This window comes from Macrobrachium rosenbergii, chromosome 23, assembly GCF_040412425.1.
Source record: "Macrobrachium rosenbergii isolate ZJJX-2024 chromosome 23, ASM4041242v1, whole genome shotgun sequence".
Lineage (NCBI taxonomy): Eukaryota > Metazoa > Arthropoda > Malacostraca > Decapoda > Palaemonidae > Macrobrachium > Macrobrachium rosenbergii.
In genome coordinates, this window is record NC_089763.1 from 2,084,209 (window position 1) to 2,110,006 (window position 25,798).

The window sequence follows — 25,798 nt, forward strand, 5'->3', positions numbered from 1 at the left end:
TATCATCCAGTCATTGCTGAATAACGGACTTTTCTTTGTCGAAATGGACAGCAGGAGAAGCAGATGGCGAAAACAGAAAAACGGCCTCCCACAAGGGTCTGCGTTGGCCCCCATGCTTTTCAACATCTATACCAACAATCAACCACAGTTCAGTGATATCTGTAGATTTATATATGCAGATGATCTGTACCTAGCCATCCAGTCAGATTCATTTACTATCATTGAAAGCAAATTATCAGATGCTTTGAAAGATCTTAATGAATACTACAAGCAAAACTTCCTAAGTGCCAACCCATACAAAACACAGGTGTGTGCTTTCCATCTTAAAAACCACCAGTCAAAAAGGGAGTTGAACATCTCATGGAATGATCAGAAGCTGAAGAATGATAGCTTCCCCGTCTATTTAGGCGTTACATTAGACCAAACATTATCTTTTAGGGAGCATGTAAGGAAAGTAAAGGAGGAGGTAGCTACCAGGAATAACCTCCTTAGCAAACTTGCCAATTCAAATTGGGGAACAAATCCTCAAACCCTAAGACAAACAGCTCTGTCACTCAACTACTCCACTGCCAAATACTGCTCACCAGTCTGGGAAAGATCATGTCATTCCTATAAAGTTGAAGCCAAACTCAATCAAGCACGTCGCATAATTACTGGTGCCTTAAGACCAACACCCCTTCCAGTGCTCCATAAATTGGCAGGCATTGCACCACCGAACATCTGCCGAATAGCCCATTCAAAGACCCAAAAATATAAACAAGAGAATGATGAAAGGCACCCGCTCTATGATCACCAGGTGGTTAGACAAAGATTGAAATCCCACAAGAGCTTCATAACCACCACCAGCCTCGACCCCAGGGAGTAAGTAACTTACCGCCTAGAACGCAGGAGAGAAACTGACCACTGCCCACTAGGTGAGGCCATCCAGAGCCCATGTGAGTCTCTTCCCCATGGAACAAACCTCTGTAGAAAGGATTGGGTAGCTCTTAATCGAGCAAGAGCTAGAGTTGGAAGGACTGGAGACAATCTTCATAAATGGGGTCTTGCCCCCTCTGCTGAGTGCCCATGTGGTCATCCCATCCAGACAATGGATCACATACTTAGTGGGTGTGAACATGGGCCAATCTGTATAGATTTGGACCTCTACAAATAAAATCAGGCCTCTATGCAGTGGATACAATGTTGGTGTGATAAGATATCATCATGATGATGTTATTGCACAATTCAGTGAAACAATCGTTACATCAACATTTGTTATATTTCTTGTTTCATTTGTTCTTGTACCAATTATTGGAGATGAGTAATCTCTTCTCCCTTGACATAATCATTGCTATCTATGGCATGGATCTCTTCTACTTCTCTTGGATATCTGCTTCCATAGGTTTTATTGCTATTTTAGGAGACAAAGGCATAACCTTAGCTTGTTTTTCTTTTTGTTCTTTCTACATATCCTTTGTCTTTGGTTTAACTGATGTTTCTCTAATAACAGTTGGTTTCTTCGTTTTGGGTGAAGTTCTCTCCAAAGGTCTTGTTTTATCTGTAATTTTAGTCCTTAACAACTTACCTCTGCTACTTCTGTGGTAGTATCTTCTTGAGCTATTCGCATTAATATTTCAAACGAATTTGATAAAATATTATCCATATCATTTGCATCTGTTTCTTCGTTCTTTACGATTTTAGTTCTTTTTCTGTAAAGTATTAATTTTTTCTTGAGATTTATTTTTCTGTGCTCTGTTACTACTATCTGTTTGCGTTTTTCTTTCATTTTTGGTTCTTGTTATTGAAGAATATGTATGTTTCTTAGACGTATCTTGAATTCCTCTCACTTTTAATTCTAATCTAGCTTCTTTTATAAACATACCAGTTCTTTCTTGTAATAATTTTAAATGTATTGTATATATAGTACATATATTCTTTGGACCTTGCATGATGGTCTTGCCCACAGTTTATACATTTTGGTTCACTGCACTTCCATTGTGTGGCATGTTGTTCAGATCCACAATACGTGCACACAGGTTCATTTCTACAATGTTTCTTTGCAGGCCCATATCTACTACAATTTTTACACTGTAGTGGCTTTGGCACATATGGTCTTATTTCTCTGTTTTGGCTTAATATTTTTATTTTTTGAGGTAAAATTTTATTTTTGTGATTCTTAACATTTGTTTATTTCTTTGCTTACTCAGTATATTATTTACCTCACAGTCTTGAACTTTGGGATATCTTTTTTTAAGAGAGTCCAAGAGAATACTCTTTTACAATTGGTTCGTCACTGTTCTCAGAAAACACAATAGTACCATGAATGCTATTCATATGGTCATGCTTTTTTTTTTACCTTCATATGATCTATTGTCGTTACAGGCTGACTCTCTGTTGTGGCTTCTATAAGCCACATCTTTTCTCTTAACTGTCTGAATGGGATTTCTGCCATGGAATGTGTCAGTTTAACAGGTAGTTTTCTAACTTTATGACTGAAATTTTCCTTTCTGTCTCTAAGGTTAGAAACCTTGACCAACTTCCAATCCCAAAGAGGGAGCCAAAGCGAGTCAAGATTGGGTCAAGACAATATTTACTTTTTCAGATTTGCTCTGTACTGGAGCATAGGGTTCCAGTGTAATTACACTAGGGTTTTTTCTGATTTTTCTAAATAAAGTTTGTCAGATGAGGTTCCAGCAGTCGTCAACTGTGCCGAGTCAGTACCATCAAAGGGCCCAGGGGTACTCAAATCTTTATTTTTACTTGTCATTAAGATTTGAAGGGGAGAAAAAAATTTAAACTGAAAACCTTAAAAAGATAACATCAGCCTTTCATGGAGTTTACTCTTCCACCAATGGCACAAGTGAGAGCCGACTCCCAAATGTCCACGTCCCTACCCTACCCCACAGGGGATGGCACAACATGATTAGAGTGGCCCAAGTGTAAGACTAACCCACTTGCTAGGACCAATGGTATTACAAGAATACCAGCATCTCCATCCTAATCATATTATGGGCAAACTGGATAGAATGCCAAGAGCCCTATCCCCAGAACCAGAGCCCCCTGGAATCCGTGGTCCACCCTTGAGCTATCAATCTGATATCTCTCAGGCCCAAACATTATCGGGTAGTTGATGGTCCTACCACAGTCCCCACTATTTAGCTTTGGATATAAACCCAGTCGGAGCTATGATATCTTTTCCTATTTAACAGGTCCAATTAATTTTAGCAAAAGCGGAAAATTCCACAAAAATTAATCAAAAGAAATATATAATGATATATGAGGCTCTTGGACTCAAACCCTGGAATAAATTCCTGGGGTTCAAGAGCCCCCTCACCATGTCAAGGTGGGCCCAAGTCGAGGGGGATGATAGCTCTGAGATGGGTGGCGAAAGAAGCACCTGAGGTCTCATCCTCCGGCATGCGGTCACTGACTGGGGCTTGAGACAGAGCATCAGAAATGAAAGTGAATTGTCAGCATGCCACACAGCTATGAAGTGGTAGGGCAAAATCTTTTTCTTCGGGTGCTGGAGGTGGGGATTCTCAATAGCGTCCAGCATGTAGTGGTTCAGGATAGGTATAAGGGGGTGGTAGTTCATCATCACATTGAAATTCTGTAGGCCAATTAAATATAACCTATGTTCCAATATCTCCCAGATGATGGGTAGCATCTCAAGGTCGATCATGGCATAATGTGTCTCTGTACTGGGAAGAAACCAAGAGCCACACTGAACTAGACGAAGGTGTCTGTGAGAGGTGTTAAAGAAAGAGCAGGAAGACAAGTACTGCTGGTTTATTAATGAAGCAACCTGCTTATAAAGCGTTGTGCGGATGTCAGCATATATGCAGACGCCAGTACAAAATTTACAAGTGACCCGAGGTCAAACTATTTCTCTACACAAAACAGGACAGGTACATATAGAAAACATGACGATTAACAACAGCTGACTGGACACAAAAAATACTCTGACACATATACTATGTATAAGGGCAAATGAACAAGTAATAAATATACAAATCACAACAATGATAATAAGGTTGTGTACGTGCGACCTTGGGTCAGCTGTGAAGGCACCATAGAAAATGGGAGGTTCATCATAGAGAACCTGTTGAGTGGGAACTTTACATGTCCACCTCCATGGTCCTGCAGAGGGCATATCCAATAATGTTGAGGCATGAAGCATCTGTCTGCAGGACAATGGGTAGGCCTGGGTCAAAAAAGGTGAGAACAAGTGGACTGGTGAGAGAACTTGATGCACATGGCCAAACAAATGTTCTCTTTGGGCTCATGAGGGGTCATAGAGGCTGAGATGTAGTGAAGATGTCAGGGGTGAACTCTGCCAATACAATGACCAGTCCCATCAATGATTAGATGGTAGTCAAGTTGGCAGGGGTCAGGAAATCCCTGATGGCGTTGACTTTCTTGGTCAGCTGAAATACCATTTCCTGAGAGATATATCTGCAGAAGGTCATGGTGGGTGTGGCAACCATAAACTTATCCTTGTTGGAGGTGATCCCTGTTGAGCACTTCGTAGATACACTGCAAGTGTGTATAGTAGTCTTTTTCATGGAGAAGGGTGTGTTCATGACTTTGACAATTTTTGACTCCTTGAAGGGCCATATCACCTAGCAGGCAGGTGTCTCAGGTAGCTGTGAAGCCCATCAGTCCAGTACAGTGTTTGAACCAAACACATGGCATGATAGAAGTAGTCAAATGTTGATCTTCTGCCAGTTCCATTTTCCAGTACCAACAGAGGGCTTCAACTGTGGTGAAATACCACGCTTCTGGGTCCACACTACGGATAGCTGCAAAGGGTGAGTGAAGGATGGGCTGGGCAGGAAACTTTGTGATTCAGTTTGAAGAGGTCAACTGCGATGCGTATTCCTGGTCCAGTCTTAGTGACAGCGACAAGAGGGTGACACTAGGTTGAAGGGCTATCACCAACAGGTTTGATTATTTCTTGGGTCACCAAGAAACCAAGTTCTTCTTTGACCTGATCCTTGAAGGTGAATGGAATCTGTCTCAAAGTGTGTATGGTGAAGGGCACTGCACCACCCTTCAAGTGGATCCTCAAGGAAGGTTCCGAGAAGAGCTGACTTCAAGTCTTCTTCAGGTACCAGCATGTGCTGGAATTCTCATAGGAAATATCCCTTAGCTTCTGAAGGTGGTGTTATGACTGAGATGGATAACTTCTTGCATCTGTTATATTTTTTACTTCCAAAATGGGCTTTGGGATGTATGAAGATATTTTGGCCAACTCTTGTTGGCACAAAAGTGGCGTCTGGACATTTTTGTGGACTTGAATCCTGGCAAAACAAGAGAGCTTGCCTAAGATGAGGGTAGCCTGGAATGTTCTGAGAGCAGGTTCCATTTGAGACCCATTCTCAGTGAATGTGACAGTTGGCAGAGGAGGTTCCAACCTGCTCCTGGAGATTATCAGACTTTCAAGATGTTGTTGGCCAGCCATGTTGATGTCAGCACCTGTTTGGTAACATCTGCCGTATGTGCAACTTAACATCACCAAATGATGGGTGGGCACAGATGGATTTGGGCTTCTTGAAGGTGGTGTAGGTAGATGATCCTAAGTGATGACAGCTATGGTAGCAATATTGCTTGAAGATCCATGTCGATGGCTCTTCTTCATTTTCTTACAGCACTCATCAAAGTGTCCAATGCGATGGCAAAGGCAGCACTGGGCTTTGCTGGAAGGGCATTTAATTGCCCTGGACTAATGACCCAGCTGGGACAGCTTTTGCAAGTACTGTTGACTGCTGGGCACATATAGGGGCATGCTGATGGGCACAACACTGGCATAAAGAAACTGGTGTTGATGTCTGTTTCGAAAGTTGGGCTACCAACTTCTCTTATTCTGCTTTTCATTCTTGTAGGCAGAAACAGTGCACAACTGGTTGGGTGGAGCATGCATTGTGGAGGTTGTACTTTTGGCTGCTTCATACAGCCACCAAGTCGTGACAAAGTCTTGTAACAACAAATCGGTGTCCAAAGAGATTAACTTCTGTTCCAGTTCAGTATCTCAAACAGCCATCAGAATAACAATTTTCAACTGGGTCTCCACATATGTCACTGCATTCCCTGGGTACAAGTCATCTTCCTCTGTGATGCATCGAAGTCTCATGTAGACATCAGCAAAAGACTCTCCTTCCATTTGTTTGCAGCTGTGTAATTCCTTTCACCAAATTACTTCCTTGTGTTGACCCTTAATGTGAGATTGTAGGGCATCCTGAACTTTGTCTACAGACATAATGTGGTTGGTGGGGGTGGGGGGCGGGGGAATTTGCAAAGTATGCTCCAACAAACATCATGTGCTATTCTCGAGGGAGCTTAAGAAGATCAACCATGATGGCATAGTCACCCTACCGATGTCTCCATTCCATGAACACTTGGAATGTTGCACCAACCTTAAGTGGGGACAGCGGTTGAGCTATTGCCATCTGTGGTGGAGGAAGAGAAGATTGGTTGCAGTGGAAAGCACCTATCTCTGCAGCAGGTGTGGAGTCACCTGAGTTGGGAGTTCTATCAATTGAGAGTATCTGGCTGAGTGTATTCAACTTGGCATTTTCCTCCTCTCTGTGAAGCTCATCCTCCCTTCTATGCAACTCCTTTTGTTGTCTTCTTTTTTCCTCTTCACATCACTGTCTTTCTTCTTTATGCAGGCAGGATTCCTCTAAAAACCCCTGAATGGCGGGTTTTTTCTTGAGGGAGCAAGCGTGGTAGAGATGGGGAGGCAGGCTCCTCTCCCTCAACATTCCCACTGTGAGTATGGCCATCCACAGTACTTAACTCTTAGCCCCTGTCCTGTAGGCTCCTGTGATGTGTGACATGTTTATGTGTGGTTTACTGTCTTAGGACTCCATCATTACATTTAGTGTGCAGTGGAAAACATTAAATAAAATTGTAAACAAGTTTCTCTTTAAAATGAAAGTTTTATATCAACATGAGGGCACAAATGCACGGCAAATGAGGGAGCATTACAACACTACACTTCCGTAAAGTATTGCACTGCATGCATAAGTCACAGTAAATCCAATGCTGCAGGCCTTTACAAAATGCACACCAGCGGAGAGAGTAATGGCGTCTGTATGTTTGGGCTGCACATTCCTTTAGAAAAATAGCATCCATAAACACTGCTATTTTACCCGTGCCATGTATGTTTATGGAGTTGTAGCCTAACACTAATACTGGGTGAAAGCAAACTCCCATATAAAATATGTTTTTACAGTGTAATCTTGCAGAATGATGCGAAGCAAAGGACTAATTATGAGAAGAAATGGCGTAAAAGCATACTACTACTGCAAAAACAAATAAACTGTCCTTATTATTCATTCACAGAACAGAGCAAAAATGTATTCTCTGAAAACTCACCTGTGAAAGAGCATTCAATGTCCCCGCCATGGTCCTCTTTGGCTTTAGCAGTGATGGTGGCTTGTGAACCTTTGACTTTGACCCAATCTGCCTCTTCGCCACACTGGATGGGATCTACTTTATGGAAGAAGCGGTAAATTTCGGGGTTGTTCACGTCCAGTAAAGGGTGTTGGCAGGCCAGATGGGTAGGGTTGCTGAAAGTTTCCAAGGATATGGTATCTTTTAGTCATGAACAGAGACCAAATGATATTTGTATTAATGCTTGGTATTGATGCAACACTGGGAAACAAGGGTAGTTTGAATGAATAACAATAAAAATTAATGCCACTGAGGTTTTAATTTTATAAATCGCCTTTAAATGAAGCACACAGATCCAGTCTTATATGAATGACATGAGGACTTCACATTTAAAAGGGTAATTTACATTGCTCATTTTTCACAAAAAAATTGAAGTCATCATATTCATTACTTTCATATTTCTAACGTTATTAGCCTACTGCAGGCGTTCAGAAACTTTAAATATGATTTCACATAGTTTACACGAGTTTAAGCATTCCAAACCATTTTCTTAACAATCAATCTAAGATTACTCACCTCTTCCTTACTGACACTCCCACCGTAAATGATGCCTGAAAGTAATCAAATGTAACTCACCTTCTTTTGTCATGAGCACCTGGCTTTATCCTCGACTCAATGTTCCTCCTGTAAGTGATTCGAAAGTTACTTCATGTTACGTTTCGTCTTCAAGAATCGAATATTTGTCCGAAAACATATGATTAGCACAGAAATGGACTGAGCGAAGGCGACAAGCACATACTTAACGACTTGCTAATAATGATCCTTACACCGGGCATTTTGCTGTGCAAAAAAAAAAAAAACCGCAAGTGACAAAAACCACCAGCCTTTCCTCATAGCCAAGAATTTTCAGATTTAAGTTTCACTAAATTCTACATCCACACGGACATCTCCGTTAACTGCAAATGTGATAACATTTGCAGTACAAACAAAATAATAGGTGCCCTGCCTAAGACAGACACACACACACGATATATATATATATATATATATATATATATATATATATATATATATATATATATATATATATATATATATATATCGAAGAGGGGAGATGGACAGGCATATTTATATCATGACTTTAAATATTAAAGTTGCCAACGTTTCTGAACCACAAGTCCCACTTTCAAGGCTGAAAAGACAAAAAATTTACAATCATTACAATGACTCAGACAAGAACAGTATTAAAAATTACAATTACTATAAAACGATTAAAACAGATAAACAAGCACTGAAATACAGAACAGAAGGCACACCTATATTTCACGAAGAAAGACAGTTGAGTGACAATGAAGGGTGCCTTGGGGTTCCAGGAACACTCACGATAGGTATAGAGGTGTGGCAGAGGTCTGAGAGTTTAACTGCAGAACAATCTGTTTAATAGATAATGATTCCAGAACCATTAGAAGTTGGTCATTCGAGGCTCTACCCAATATTTCAAAATCAGCATATTTTATTTTATGTTTACATTTAAGCTTATGGTCTCGTATGCTAGAGAACTCAGGGTTCGATAGTTTCACCGCTGTTCTGTAGCTAACACCACCATGAGAATCTATTCTCACCTTCAGCAACCTCCGTGCACAACCGACATGTGCCCCCAGGTCACACCTGGGGCAAGTGACTTTGTAGTGATGCAGAACGCTTTTTAGAATATGTTATTGGTATACATCAAAATATAAAGTTTACCAATGAATATGAAAATAGGAATAAGAACACGCTATCCTTTTTAGACGTTTTAGTTTTTAGGAATAATGATCGTTTTAATACCACGATTTTCAGAAAAAACTCGTTTACAGGTCTGGGATCTAATTTTGACAGTCATTGCTTTTTCAGTTTCAAGTTAAACTCATCATCGACCCTATTACATAGGGTAATATAGGCTACAAAGTCACTTGCCCCAGGTGTGACCTGGGGGCATATGTCGGTTGCACACGGAGGTTGCTGAAGGTGAGAATAGATTCTCATGGTGGTGTTAGCTACAGAACAGCGGTGAAACTATCGAACCATGAGTTCTCTAGCATACGAGACCATAAGCTTAAATGTAAACATAAAATAAAATATGCTGATTTTGAAATATTGGGTAGAGCCTCGAATGACCAACTTCTAACGGTTCTGGAATCATTATCTATTAAACAGATTGTTCTGCAGTTAAACTCCCAGACCTCTGCCATGCTTCTATACCTATCGTGAGTGTTCCTGGAACCCCAAGGCACCCTTCATTGTCACTCGACTGTCTTTCTTCGTGAAATATAGGTGTGCCTTCTGTTCTGTATTTCAGTGCTTGTTTATCTGTTGTAATTGTTTTATAATTATTGTAATTTTTAATATTCGTTCTTGTCTGAGTCATTGTAAAGATTGTAATTTTTTTGTCTTTTCAGCCTTGAAAATGGGACTTGTGGTCCTGAAACGTCGACAACTTTAACAAATTCATGATATCAACATGACAGTCCCTCTCCCTCTTCGGATCTTGATCGAGTTTTCAGCAACTACCGCCTCCTATTCTATATATATATATATATATATATATATATATATATATATATATATATATATATATATATATATATATATATATATATATATATATATATATATATATATATATATATATATGTATGCAGTGATGGTTCGGACATTTTTTTAATTGCTCTCTAGAAGTCAGAGTTTAAGGAGCAGTGATATCCTTGGCATGTCAGTGTGTAGCCTCATCATCCTACATTTACCGGTAAATGTAGCAAGTCGTATACTTTACTATACTTGAAGCTATTTATCTTCAAGTACAAGTTTCCAAAATGTCCGAATCATCCCTACCCATGGTGATGATTCGGACAAGAGCATGGGATGATTCGGACAATTATTATAATTGACATTTACCTTCAAGTCAGAAACAGAAATACCAAACGAAGTGTTTTATTGAAATAATCATAATCACCTTAAAAGATTATTCTCTCCCTTAGTGAATGGCAGACAGAAAATCTACGATGTTTGCTGAGAATAAATGTTAAAGTAGTCTTAAAGAATATTGAAACCTTCAAAACAAAAACTAAACTTGAAATATCCTTGCCACCAAATTCTTAAATGACCAAAATTTACTTGAAATTATTCTCTATGAGTAAAAACCAAACATAAATCGTAACTCAAATACTTGAAATTTGTTGTGCCTAAATATTAAAGTTGGCCTAACGAATATTGTATCCTGCAAAAGAAAAACAAAATTTGAAATACCCCTGCTTTCTTTTCATACTCTGCTGAACTGGGTTTGGAAGCACTCCAGTTACTGCCTCTTTACCAATAGTTGCTTCATCCTCAATTTCTGGAAATTTAAAACTATTAGCAGCAAATTTCTGTGATTATCTTAAATAAGAAACCTGAAATTCATCACCCTCGTCTAAATTGCTGATTCATTTGCCTACATAATAGACTTTGCTACCTTTTACTGGATCTATCCCAACAAGAACAAAATCTCCCTCCTCTGGGACTTTATCAATAAAAACCACTTCTTTGTCTTCTATCTGCTCTGAGATATCAGAAGAATTATTGTTAAGATCGGCTGTCAAGATGATGAAGGTCTTCATCACTTGTCTGGGCCTCTGTATCTAACTTTTTTGTATTTTTCTTGCTTTTTAATGTTCTTGAGGTATTTCATGCGAGGTGGTTGTGCTTTTAGGTGGTGTAGTTGGCTTTGGCCTATCAGTCACAAAAGCCCTGGCAAAGTGACTTTCTTGAAAAACATCAGTGTAATATAGGTGAATGCCAATGGAATGGAATCCTGATTTGATATTCACATTTTAATTTGTAATTTGGGGGTTCTATGATGGGTTTATGAAGTGCTTTATACGGTAAAGGTAATGAGGGCTAATAAATGCATATACACAAAATATAACTTAATGTTAGTGAGAATCTTTTGTTTCTTTGTTGGAATTCATAATTAGTAAAGGTTTGCTAGGAGGGATGATTCGGACACGTCCGAATCATCCCAACCCTAGAGTGTCCGAATCATCCCCCACAAATCATAACCATTTGATGACACCCTCAACTTCAAACCCTTGCAGATTACAGGCGGGTAATAGCTACAACATCTTCGTCATAAAGTGCAAATTCACACCCAAAACTCATAATCAGCTCCCTTATCATATTCACTACACCAAAGCTTATGATTCAAACGCAAAAAATTACATAGGAAGTGAGAAAAACCACAAAAATTGCCCTCAATCCTAAAGTAACCGACCCTTCGCAACCAAAGTCCATGTGTCAATGGCGAACAAACTCTCGCGATTTCACGTGATTTCTCAGAGCTGAGGGCCCCTCACATTTTCCAGGAAATGTACTGTCCGGACCATCCCACTGTCCGAATCATCACCGCTCTCCCTATATATATATATATATATATATATATATATATATATATATATATATATATATATATATATATATATATATATATATATATATATATATATATATATATATATATATATATACATATACAGGGTGTTTCTGAAATTAGAGCCCCCTCCTCTACAGCATAAACTAAAATTGATATGGACAAAAACAAAAGTAATTCAGAACAGGCATTTATTAAAGTTTCTCTCTGAGTATTTAATATTTTGTGTGGCCTCCATCTGCCTGTACCACAGCCTGCATTCTTGAGGGTATGATTTCAGCAAATTGCAAAAAGCTGAGACTCAAACTTCATTTACCTGAGCACTTGGTCACCTCTCTTCGCAGGTCGTCGAGGCTTGGTATACCATCATAGTTCACTGTGCGCGCTTCAACACGATCCTTTAAGATACTACCAATGTTTTCACACACATTAAGGTCAGAGGAGCTACCGGGAAAATTAATTGACGAGAAGAAATCGATACCAATGTTTCGAAGCAGCTCCTGTGTCTGAAGAGTCTTGAAACATGGTGCCTTATCATGCAAAAATGTGACTTCTTCAACAGATAACACATTTTCAGGATCTTTGAGGAAAGGAAATACTCCACCAGTAAGCACAGTTTCTCTGAAGTATTCGCCATTCCATGACTGTCCTTTTTCTTTGATGATCAACATTAACCGTTTGGCTGTGAAACAGAGAAAAATTCCCAAACATTCAGGAAATTTCACAACTTGGCAATAGTGCATGTCATTGCTGATATCATCCAACTTTGCAGCCCAAATGATGTCATTTTTATGATTTGGCTTCCTGACTGTGTAAATGAAGAATTAATCTGATGCGGCAACATGGAGAAAGTCAGCTTCACCCCAATCTTTAAGAAATGAACCACAAAACCATGCACAGTCTTCTCTATGTTGCTGAGTGATGTTGGGCTTGCTGATAACATGAAATGGCTTGATACCAGATTTTTTCAACTCACGATATACAACACTATAACTTCTCTTCTTTCCCCTTTTTGTTTCTAGTTCAAGCGCCAATTTACGTAAAGACTTTCTTGGTCTACACACTACCTCAGCTATGATGTCTTTTGACTCCTGAGAAAGTACCTCAAGCCTTCCAAGATTCTCACTCGTTTTGCGATGACAGTCATATGGATATTTGTTCCAGTTTCTTTTAACAAAGGATTCATCTCTTTTAATGTATTTAGCTATCCAGAAACATGAAAGGAGGGATGCACCAGCATCCCTGGCCTCTCTGAAGGTTATAGTTTGGATTCGGTCAATTCATCTGCTTCCTCCGAGTCGTTAGCCATGGCTGTATCTAACTCCGTTACTCAGTCTGAAAATACAAGAAATGTAAAATGAAAAATAGCTTAATAGAAACTTAAAATAATGTACTTTGAGATAGGCTATGTTCTGTGGCAGGGGGGCTCTAATTTCAAAACCCTGGTACATATATATATATATATATATATATATATATATATATATATATATATATATATATATATATATATATATATATTATGTGTGTATTATAGAATACACATTTTCCTTATATAGACAATTGAGTAAAATCCATGAAGCGCGAAAATTAAACCTATTGAGCTTTCGAAGAGACTATCTCCTTTCTTCCTCAGAATACGATTGATTAAAATTTTAAAGAGGTACAGAAAAGTTTGTATAAAAATATAAAAAACTACAAAATTACCATCAGAATCTTAACAGCTAAAAATCCATTCGGAGTGGTTTGTTTACTTCTTTTAACAGTTTATCTATTCTTGTCACAAAGCTTTGAAAATTAAAAAAATAAGTATCTAATCTAAGATTGTTTTGATGAAAGTTAAATCCTTAGAGTTTTGAATTAAAATAACTTCAACAAGTTTTCGTCTAAATTTATCTGCTTCGTTACCAGTCAGTAAATGTTATCAAAATCTAAAAGCTGATTTTTCTGAGGCACGTTTCAAAACAGAGCTGTCGTCATCTCCACTTCCAATGGCATCTCTATATTCCCGTTTTCCCCGTTCGAAATCCACCCGTTCATCTATGTAAACGCTGCCGCATCTTCTACTGTACATGGTAGTTTGTAAATACCTTGGTTATTTGACTCTCGTGTTCCAGATCTACTTAACATCTGTTGTTGTATAAACCGAATATATTACCATTTCTAAGGTGAGTATTGAAAGTAAGGAGGTTTTTATTTATTCTGTAATATGTGTTTCTTTTCTTTTTGTTGTGTTTTATTTATAAATTCTATAAATAACTCTTAAAGATGAATAATTTAACGTTAAATAAATTCGATATCACATATAATCTCTCAAAAAATATTCAAAATAACTCTTTTTGCAGATTTAGAGTGGCTAGGAAAGGCGTGAATATGTGAGTCTGAATGTGATTTTCCTATAAACTATGAAATTCGGATAGTCAGCTTCAGAAAGGATTACAAGAGTGTCCAAGAAAGGTAATGCATTTTCATGTTCTATTTCAACCTCAAATGTATATATATATATAATATATATATATATATATATATATATATATATATATATATATATATATATATATATATATTAACTTTTTATCACATACACAATTGTTCTGTGCATTAGTAGAATTACTAAAAGGACCTCATTCAAACTGGATGGTATTTTAATGGAGTTTTTATTCAAAAAGTTACAAGCTTTCTTGGACAAACAGTCCACATTATCAATACAATGAGCAAACGCATAGTCCGGCTGTATTTTATCTGTGTGCTGGGTACTTTTAATCCTATAATCGCCTAGTATTGGTACATATCAAAGCAAGGAAAAACTATTTTGGGGAGAGGGAAAATTGAAAAGGAACATTTGGTAGGAAAGAAAATAATTACAGTTCCGGACAACAACTCTATTGCACCCATCAACAGGAAGCTAAATAATTTCAAATTGATAGGCAGCTACAAAAAACACCATTAGGAATAAAATAGTTAGAAACAAAAAGTCGGTAGAGGGGAAGAGATTAGAGGGGGTTTATATGGCAGCGTGTCTAGACTGTGAAGAAGGGTACTATGGCGAAACTGGCAAATCATGTAAAGAGCGAAGCAAACAACATCTGCAGAACATAAGGCATTATAATCAGACGTCGGCAGTTGCCAAACACTGTTGGGAAAATGATCACAGAATAGACTGGGAAAATATGAGTTTTCTGTACAGGAACACCAACAAAACATCTAGACTGGTTGTAGAGAACGCCTTCATAACTTGCGCCAACAACACGATGGCAGGGAACACCGGAAACGGCTTTGAAGACAGCATATCTAGAAAAATCATATACTCCACAGTAGCAAAGAAACGAAGAAAAACGCAAGAGAACGCACGGAAAACGGACATCTGGAACCAGGGATCAGAGAAAGACCAAGGTCAAAGAGGGTGGAGGTCACACAGGAAGAGCTAGGCGATTATAGGATTAAAAGTACCCAGCACACAGATATAAATACAGCCGGACTATGCGTTTGCTCATTGTATATATATATATATATATATATATATATATATATATATATATATATATATATATATATATATATATATATATATATATATATATATTGAAGTGTTCCAAGTACCTGGTTTTACACAGCTAATCACAAAATTTCAAAAATTACCTCACTTCAGCCAGATACCTGAACTCTCATAACAATAAAAATTACAACTGAGTACACTAAAGGTAACAGTGATCCCTTAAAAAGCTTATTAATCACGTGAAAAATCAAACTAAGTTTATCAAAACAAGTGTGAGGTATCAACAATTAAGCAGGAAATATACTAGAGTAAAAGGACATCATTCCATCAAACAACTTCAACTGTTTCCCTGGTCTTAATTCACTTCAGCAAAACTAAAGGAACAAAACATGATTATCACTTTCCCTTATGCACACAATTAATCCTATTCACTGGTGACCAACAAATGAAACACTTTTTTTTAAAACATTAAATACAAAAATTTATTTTTTAAATTCAAAATTTATAACTGGAATTCACAATCTGAAAAAAATTTGCTATTACTTGAAAACAACACAAAACTAATTAATTCTTGAGTTAAATTATTAAACAAAACTAAATAACAAAAACTTTAATATATCAAGAAATAAAATTAATCAAGCAAAATTTAAACTATCAAGAACTATTCAAGGTTTGAAAAGTAAATCTTAGTAAATGAAAATTAAATCACGTATGCAATGTTACATTATTAAGAAATATTTAAAATGCTAAGTAAATAAATGTTAAATCACCAATATATAAAATGTGAAAAATCAAGAGATAGCAAACACAAAACACACAAAAATACACAAAAGATTCACCAATAACAATTTCACTGAGGCAAAATTTCCCTAACATACCTTATTATACTCTGGTGATAATAAGTAAAATTCACTTTACCTTGCACAAGCTTGTGAAAACTTTTGTAAAATCAACTGAAATGCAGCTGCTTGAGATTCACAAAACACAATTCTGACAGGTGCCGTTACACACTTTTCCTACATTCAGATCTCAAAAGCCAAGACTAATACCAGTGACCACACAAATATTTTATGTTAATAATTTCTCTCTTTTGAAGAAAGAGAGAGAGGGAACCACATGAACGGTCTCTAAAATCAGAATGAGGAAATTTTTGGATTCCAGTTAGAAACGAAATAATCAGATCACGTCATTACTTGGGAAAAACGTTTCGGGGCCAAAACTAACGCGTCAGAATACATGATGAGAGCAATGCAATCTTACAAAACATGACATAATCGATCGAGGTATGTGTATTTAGTCTCAAAAAGGCACATGTGTTTACCAGAAAATCGTATGGGACGAAGCTCTCAGTGAAATCTCAACACGATGAAAACAGACGGCAACCGGCCAGTCACAAACAGCATGCTTTCAAAACAAGACAAAGAACCAAAGTTGGTTTTCAGAACAGTTCACAAAACATTGTGAAATCATTCGTCTTTTTCTCATATGAGACAAAACCTTTCATGACTCAATTGCCATTTCCTTGCTTGTTAATGCTTTATCTTTCGCGATGACAACCAAACCAAAACACGACATACAAAATCACAAGTACAGAACACTTGTTGCTGGGGGAAAAAATACATGATCACATACTACGTTATTATTAAAACGTATTACTAATTCTAAATTACGCTGTTAAGTTATCTAAATCACTAACTCTTTTGAGATTTGACACTACATTACATACGAATTGCAACAATTATTATTATTACACAGAACACATTATAACTAGAATAGTAAATATATCAAAATCATGGAATGCTATACATTTTACAAGGCAATATCATGAAGATATACAGTATATGTATGCATGTATGTATGTATAAGTGATTCACAAAGATATGGAACATGATGAATGCATAAATAAAGGCAAATGCTATGGGGGAAAAAAGAGACAACAAAGTGGTTGCTAGGCCTTTGACACAGCAGTTTTTACTAGCTGACTGATAAAAAATATAAGAATAAGTTTACAAGAAAGCTCATATAATGGACAAATAACATACAAATATCTCTGAGGAGGGGATTATAAGGAATAGATGCACCTGGAATCCAACACAGTTGAAGAATTAGTGGACCTACCAAAACAAAGGTAAATCTTTTTAGAGGTTTTACAAAGTATTAGGCCAACTGGCTCAATAACAAGGAGGAGTCAATTGAAGGATTATACAGTGGAAGAGACTAACCACCAAAGAGACCTTGCAATGAATAAACTGATTACATATTTATAAAAGTACAACACATTTTCTCCTTTTGGTAAACAATAAGAATTTTTGCGAAATGAACATTTAAACATACAAATACATAGAAAACATATATAATGTAACTAATTAGTAATTTAGCCAGTGATTTTATCTATAAGGTCATTCTTGAACATTTTACTATTACAGGAGTCCAAAAGGTTGAAATTACAGCTGGAAGTAAGCTGTATAATTGCAGATTCTAAAAGATTTCATGAAGAGAAATCTTTCGATCTGGCAATCACTAAACTTTCAGTCCAATTGATCCTGTGTGAGTTTTCACTTAAATGAATAAATTTTGCATTAGGTGTCTGTCCAATTTTGACAGAATACTTAACCCTTAAGGGACGGCATAATTTATCAATGTGCAGCACCCCAGACTGGGGAAACTTTGAGGTCGGCAAAATAAAAAAATCACATCAATGGAAAGAGAATGACACGTACATTCACACTGTATAAATAAAAAAAAATTCTAAAAAATTTTCCCTACCTTCCACGAGAAGTTGAAAATGACTATTTACAACCCCTTGTGGGGTCTCATTTACAAGACAATCATAAATTTTACCAACTTATATATGTTTTTTCTAATAAATAAGTTTTTTGGATTTTGTAAAATTATTATTACTGCTCACACAATATCAAAATAGATAAGAAATGAAAGCAGTAACAAATTTCTTGTATATTTGTTGTATAATATTCACGTAAATTTACGAGAAGGAAGATTCAGTAACTTTTTTTTTACTTTTACATACTTTTTCTAATATTTCTTTGCAATTTTCTTTGTAAAATTACATTTACAACCGACGTACTATTGTAAAAGACAAAAACAAAAAAACAACAGCAACCCCTTCGTATATTTACAAGCAAATTTACAAAAAGACTCATGTGAGAGAGAGAGAGATGCAGTACCTTCCCCCTTGAAGTCACAAGCATTACTGATACTGGCCTAACTCTCACGTCTGTATAAAAGTTGCCATTAGTGAATTTATAGCATATAGAAGTATTGGCACCTTTGTTTCAAATCATTATTACCATAACAGTGGTGCGTAATTCTGCTTCACACTGAAGCTCAATCCGTCCACCTAACCAAACCTGCTTTACTTCACACTGAAGCTCAATCCGTCCACTAAGGGTTAAGCTGCTTAATTCTCACTTGTAAATTGTTACTGGATTGTCCTATATAAAAATAAGACTAATCCAAGCATGGGATTTTATATATTATGTTGTTGCTTTCCTTAGGGCTACTTTTTATTAACATTCCTTTTAGTGTGTTATCATAGCAAAAACAAGGTTGCCATTAAAAGATTTTAACAATGAATTTATGGTTTCAAAACCAATAAAATAAGACGGGCTAAGAATGTTCTTAGGGGTTTCCTTCTCCATGTTACTTTCACAATAAAACTTTTTGTGGTCTGTATTATAGCAAATATCTAGTATATGTGAGGGGTAACATAAACCTGTTCCTATTTTTCTTATGTATTTGATTTCTTGATCCAAATACTGGAGACTGATGATGCGCAATGCTCATAAATACATAGTAGAAAAAATGGATATTTCGATATTAAGGTGGTAGCCAGAATCAATTAAAGTAGCTTACTGGAATTGTTGCAATAAAACATAAAACTTCCTCTTGCTGTCTTTAGCAATGAGATGAACCTTGATTTCTTTTTAAGTAAATGGTATTACAACTGAACCGTGTAAGCAAAACAGCCCAAGAAAACTTTATATTTCTTGTTAAAATCTATCAAAGATCCTAGTTAGAATTGCATGCTAATAGACAGGGCAGATAGGAATTAAATTCCCATAAACGCTTGTATCGTAAAAACACAAAAACCCGCTCGCAGAGTAGCAAACTGTTCCAAGTCAAGACAACCCTAGGTCACAAGTTGAATAGAGTGCAAAGCGGTTGTGTCTTAGCACGGTGTTTGAAAAACTGTCTTTTTAATGTATGTTTTATTCTTGGATTTGAAAGTAAGCATAATATAAGAAAATCTGATGAACATAACAAGCATGTGCGAGCCTAACAAAGAGCAAGCCTGAGTAGCTCATCTCAGTAGCATGCATTCATCATTAAATCAAAGCCACAGTCAGGTTTTCATGCCCAAACCCTACGCAATTTCAACATGGGAAATTCAGAATCTAGTTGAGACGCGTCTCTACGTAATCACAAATTGTTAGGCTGTTCGTGCATGCTGTAAATTTATGCATTAGGGCGCATGAATTCAGTTAGCATTCATTTTGCTAGTGGAATCGATTGGACACGCGTTTAAAACAGTTCGAAAGAATCTTTTCCTCAGAGCTAAACAGTACTTAGCACTTAGTGAACAGGTAATGTAATAAGCATGGGATAGGCATACATAAATGCTTAAAGGAATTAATTCTTGTACATTGTAAATCAATCAACCTCAGAGAGAGAAATATTTCAGATATTCCATTTTCATTTTTTAGAGTGGTGAACGATCTTTCTGATAAAATAGTGAAGGGATAAATCATTGAGGTTAATCATTCAAGCGAAGCAAAACGTTAGCTCGATTGCAGAGTAGCTCGTTAGCATTTAATCCATTGCATGCTTAAATCAAAGCATCTCCTATGCAATTATAAATTACGCTTCACCTCACGGTGAAGGATACTTTAAGAAAAAAAAAACAGAACAAAAACCCTATAGCAAGAAAGCCTACAGGTTCACCCTCCGATGTGACTCCTGTTCTCAAGAGAAATAACCAGATAGCCTACAGGCTCGCCCTTCAACGTGATCCTTGCTTTCAGGCTCTGTTTTAGATAATTTGCAGGTTCACCCTTCGATGTGATCTCTGTTGCAGGCCGTGTTCTAGATAACTTACAGGTTCTCCCTTCGACGTGAACCCTGTTTTCAGGCACTGTTTAAGTAACTTACAGGTCCACCTTCATTGCGATAACTGTTTTTGGCCTATTATTCTAGATAGTCCACAGGTACACCCTTCACTGTGATCCCTGTTTCCAGGTATTATTCTAGTATAGCCTACAAATGCACCACTTGTTGTGTATTTCTGACACAGGCCCGTTACTTTAGGTAGCCTATAGGTACACCCTTTGCTGTGATTCCTGCTTCTGGCCCATTGTTCTAGATAGACTACAGGTACACCCTTCACTGTGATTCCTGCCTGCTTCTGGCCTATTGTTCTAGATAAACTACAGGTTTCACCTTCCCTGTGATTCCTGCTTCCAGCCTATTGTTCTAGATAGACTGCAGGTACACCCTTTGCTGTGATTCCTGCTTCTGCACGATTGTTCTAGATAGACAGCAGGTACACCCTTTGCTGTGATTCCTACTTTAGGCCATTATGCTACTGTAGCTCACAGGGACATTGCTCGTTGTGTATTCCTGTCATCTGCACACCTGCACAGTGTAAGCTCTTTCATGTGAATTTCCCTGTTATTGTGAGTTTCTGCACAGCTCCATCTTTATCCTTGCTTCTGTGTGACTTCTGCATTGGCTAGAGTGTCTTTCCCTTCCACATAATTTCTTGCACGGCCAGCATCACCCTTACTAACTATTTTTAGAGGGGATTAGCAAAATGGCCACTGCGGAGGGTCAGGTTATAGTGGAACTGGGAGAGTGGCTTGGCTATGAGAGAACAGCATTGCAAGAATTTGTCTGAGAAACCCAGAACGAGGCCAGGGAGTGGAGGAAAATAGAGTGAAAAGAAAAAGAAAACTAGCAAGAGAGAGAGAAGGAATGGCAGGAGCACAAATTAAAGATGAAGAACAAAACATCCAACTGGCCCAACTCAAATCTTCACACGCCTAGCAAGCTCAACCCAACAGTCCTCAAAGTGCACCAGGCTCACCTTCCTTGCCTGTCCACATGCTCATTCCTCAATGGGATGACAAGAATCCCATGAGGTGGCTAAACAAAGTGGAGTCCGTGTTCCAGACGTGTGCTGTAGCAGAGGAGATGAAGGCCCTACTCCTGGCCAAGCATATGCGGGGAAAAGGGAAGGCTGCTCATTCCGCCCTGCAAGTCGATCGACAAGGAGACTTTGGGCTGACTGGGCCTTTCAGAAGGATAGGCTCTACGCTCTCTGACTTGAGGCTACGAAATGCACTACAATTGAGGACCTCCAACAGCTGGTCAAAATTGAGGACTTCCATAGGAATGCCCCACCGGCACTCTCCCTCTACATAACTGAGAAGAAGCCAGCCACCTTTAGGGCCTGCTGTGAGCATGCTGATGAGTACAAGGTTGTTTGGCCCGACTGAGGGTCCCGCAGCACTGTTTTCCACCCACCATCTCTGTTCCATCGGGTAAGCCTAAGCCCAAGCAAAATCAAACTTCCCCCAAACTTCCCCCACCAAATGCGGCCACTGCGGGAAATCTAACCACTCAGAAGCTGACTGCCGGGTGAAGCAGAGATGCCGGCAGCTGCACCCTCCAATCAGCAACCCAGGCCCAAACCTAAGGGTACAGCTTCAAGTAGGGGCTATTCTAATGCATAGTGCAAGACTTGCAACACCAAAGGACACACTAAGAACTGGCCAGATTGTCCCAAACAACCCCTTGCTCCCACCCAAGTCGTCCTCTCCATCTCCACTCACGACGTGCCCTGCAGGCAACCCGCCGAAGGGGAAATCACAGTTGCTCCAATTGAAGGAGATCCGAGCATTTGAGGATAACAGCATGGACATTTCCCTGATCTCATGGCACCAGGTGCCCGCTGGTGCCTAAGTCCAGGAGGATGAATGTATGACTGTCAGGTGGATTGATGGAATCATGAGGGACCGCCCCACTATTGGGTTGAGGGTGACCACACCCCATCTCGACCAGCAGTGCCAACTGGGAATCATGAGTGACATAGCACATGAAGGTTATGACCTTCTCCTAGGCCAAGACCTCCTAAAGGAGTATCAGCATGTGTCCCTCCAGTGCATGGCTGCCTCCGACCCTGAACCAGAGAGTCCCTCTGCTCTAGTGGCTTCCATCTCTCCCTTGGCTGAGCCAGTGCCTGAGAATCCTGTACTCCAGGCAGGCCTGTATGTTATCCTTGACAAGAGCAAAGCAGCCCCAATCTTTCAGGATGAAGAATCCTCTGGTCCTTTACAGGACACCCATAGTGCTGAACAGGTTTTGACACACTGAAGTCCCTTGTATTCCAGGGGAACCCATCTCTGTTTCCAATACTGGAGAGGTCAGTGCTAAAGATTTCGAACAGAAAAGTAATGCTCTCCCAGGCCTGGGTGGCCCCTCAGATTTGCAACTTGAGGATCTGTATCAGCACTACCTTGAGCAAGCAACCAGTTGGTATGACCAGGAGTGAAGCAGATGCAGAGCATAGTCCTACTTCACCAGAGCAAACCCAATCATGTCACTCAGCTACTAGTGACCTGACGAATGGCCATGGTATAGCTATACCCCAAGGCAAAGCCATAGTAAGTTTAACACACCAAGTGGAAGCTGGTGCCCGTGAGAATCATGCTAGGCCCCTTCTTCCTGCCTCAGATCTAACGCTTCTCAACTGTGGTAGTACACCTATTACTCCACCGACACTCCCTCATCAGCACACTGAGCATCCCACACAAACTGCAGATCAGTTGCATGCTCATGACTCTCCGCCAGTGCCAGCAGAGAAATCACCAGTCCTTCTAGGCATCACCTCCACAGGTGGTTATAGCAGTGGTTCATTGCTTTTCGAGCCAGTTCACACCTCCCAGCCACCTCTAGGTTTTCTTTCTCAGAGTCATTATATGGGAGTTACTCCTCCTGCATCCAGGGCATTTCCACCTCCTATTGTAGGATATTCCAGTGTGCATCTCCCTCCAGAGCAGCCTGTAAGTTACACACGCCAGGAACAAAAGGAAGACTTCTCTCCCATAGTAACAGTCCCAGTCTGCATGAAGAAGCAAGTGTCACTCTAGTTCCAGAAACAGATCCAACTGACCCTGATGCGCCAGTCACAGAACATTCCTTCAAGGCAGCAGACCCTCTTCCAGCACCAGACTTTAGTCCTTTCCCAAGTGAAGTGGCACAGCTAGACCCAGCACCTGTGCTGCAAGTTTCCCATTGAACAAGCCAAAGAATGGCAAGTCCTTTCCCATCAGAGCTTGCGCCACCAGCTTTGCAAATGGCAAATCTTTGCCCATTGCCAGCAGTTACACGATAGTGCCAATTTGTGCTAATCTATTCCAGGTGAACTCTCTTGTAAATTTCCCATCCGTGTCTGACCCAGCCTTACGCCATATGCAGCACATGGGCCTGTTGAACACTGGTGCAATTGCAACTAGTATAGGTGTAATGCCAGGTTAACATCTAACTGTCACTCCTAAAGTTCCCCAAGATGCCATCAATTCTGTGGCACCTACCGTGGAAGATCTCACAAGGGTTTCTGTTGGACCTAGGACAGAGTTTGGCCTTCCCATCTCTTTGAGAAGTCATCATCCTAACTCAAAAGCAGCCACTCCAGAGCTTCCTACAAGAGGTGACTGGAAGGCTGAACATACTAAGGGCTTAGACCCCAGGACCACAACTGGGAGGTTGGGCACCTCAGGCACGAAAAGTAACAGAGCATATGTGCTCTCCCAGCATTAGTTCCCAACACACAGTGCCATGTACATACAACCCACAGCCATAGGCAGTTAGTTAATTCAGATTGTATGGAAAAAAATCTTGTTATGAGCCCTGGTGGTTCCCCCAACTTCATAAACTGAGGAGCCAACTTGGCCCCATTTATTATATTTTACACATTTTTTTTATGTATTTACTTTGCTATTTGCATGTTGTGGCTTGTTCCTTTGTTTTATGTTTCATGTGAACTCAATGAATTTGCATCATGTATGTTGCTGCTCTAGTTCACTGTTGGGTTAGATTAGTAATGCGTGCCATTGTGTCATATTATTGCCTCGTAGCCCACTTGCTTCATTCTAATTGGCAATTCAAGTTAACTACACACCAATTTATCTAAAAACTTATGACCCACCTATCCACCCATCCTACACCAGACTACACTCCTTGGGGTCTCATTTCCAGGTGCCTCCACAAATCACTAATGCCACTTGGCACTACCCAAAGCAAGGGAGGGGAAAGCAAGACTAGGCCTGAAAACAAGGGGGTCAAGAGTCGATGACCAGTGGGACATCCAGCAAGAAGTTCCCCCCCTATTTGAAGGCTCTGGGGGTAGATGGTCAAAGGATTGGGTGCTTTCCTTCTTTGTTCCCTGTGTCTCGTCGAGGATGCACCTGCTAGCAATGTCCTCTGACTGAGAGGTGACTAAGTCTTTCCATCAAGGCAAGCTGTCTGCAGGAGAACCTCATATCCTTATCTATCCTTCCATCTTCCCCATGATGACATCACATCCTTCCCTTTTATCCTTACAGAAAGATCCTATCCTCAGAAGGGCCCAACCGTGTGGCACTGTTCGCTTCTAGTCCTAATCCCCTCACCCAGTGACAGTGTGTTAATCTCCATTCAACAGCGTTTAAGTCATATCTATAAATGCTGCACTTCTTTAGGTGACAGTATTAGAGTTTTTACCCTTAAATTTCTGTATAAGGCAAGCTCCTTTGCCATCATGACTGTTATCTGTCACATACATGAAAAGGTGCTCAAAATCTGGAAACTTCAGCACCGGGGGACTCTTTAAAGCCTCTTTAATTTTCTGAAAGGCCAACTGTTGTCTCTTACCCCACACACAATGTACGTCATCCCTCAACACATCTGTCAATGGAGACGACAGGGTGGAAAAACCGTTCACAAACCTATGGAAAACCAAGATTCTGTTTCGCCTGCTCGCTGGATGACCCAATAACAATGTATTCCCCAAAGCAGCCCCTCGTAAAATCAAAAATGGTTCCATAAAGACTTTACTTCCCAGGAACAAACAAACATCCATGCAACCCAAAACACTCAACCTATTTGCTTGAACATCAAACACTGTCTCTTCAGTAGGCCTCAAACTGAACTCGGAAAACATCAATCGATATAAATCATAATTCATCAAATTAACAGACACACCAGTATCAATAAATACAGAGACACCAACACCATGCACAGACCCTTTCACAATTGGCTTCAGGTCTAGGGGATCAGCCAGAAATCCTATATGACAGGAAACACCCATCATCTTTTCCCCTTTTGTTGTTCAGCCCTCCAGAAATTCTGCCAGTTCCTAGAAACTCTCAAAAAACTCCATCGAGGAGTTCTATTAGAAATGCCAGAACCCTGAGGCACACTCC

The 25,798-nt window shown here is 39.2% G+C and overlaps 1 protein-coding gene across 14 annotated transcripts in view; it reads right to left on the reverse strand.

Annotated features, from left to right (window-relative positions):
• Window positions 1-25,798, reverse strand: part of LOC136851228 (uncharacterized) — a 354,709-nt gene that overhangs the window by 221,095 nt on the left and 107,816 nt on the right. For 9 of the 14 annotated variants that reach the window (XM_067125164.1, XM_067125162.1, XM_067125159.1 and 6 more), the window contains exons 3-4: window positions 8,014-8,061; window positions 7,360-7,553 (exon numbers count right to left, since the gene is read on the reverse strand). In XM_067125164.1, the coding sequence (XP_066981265.1) occupies window positions 7,360-7,553; window positions 8,014-8,061 (242 nt within the window). The remainder of the gene's footprint in view (window positions 1-7,359; window positions 7,554-8,013; window positions 8,062-25,798) is intronic. The other 5 variants (XM_067125171.1, XM_067125170.1, XM_067125166.1 and 2 more) reach the window with 1 other exon arrangement.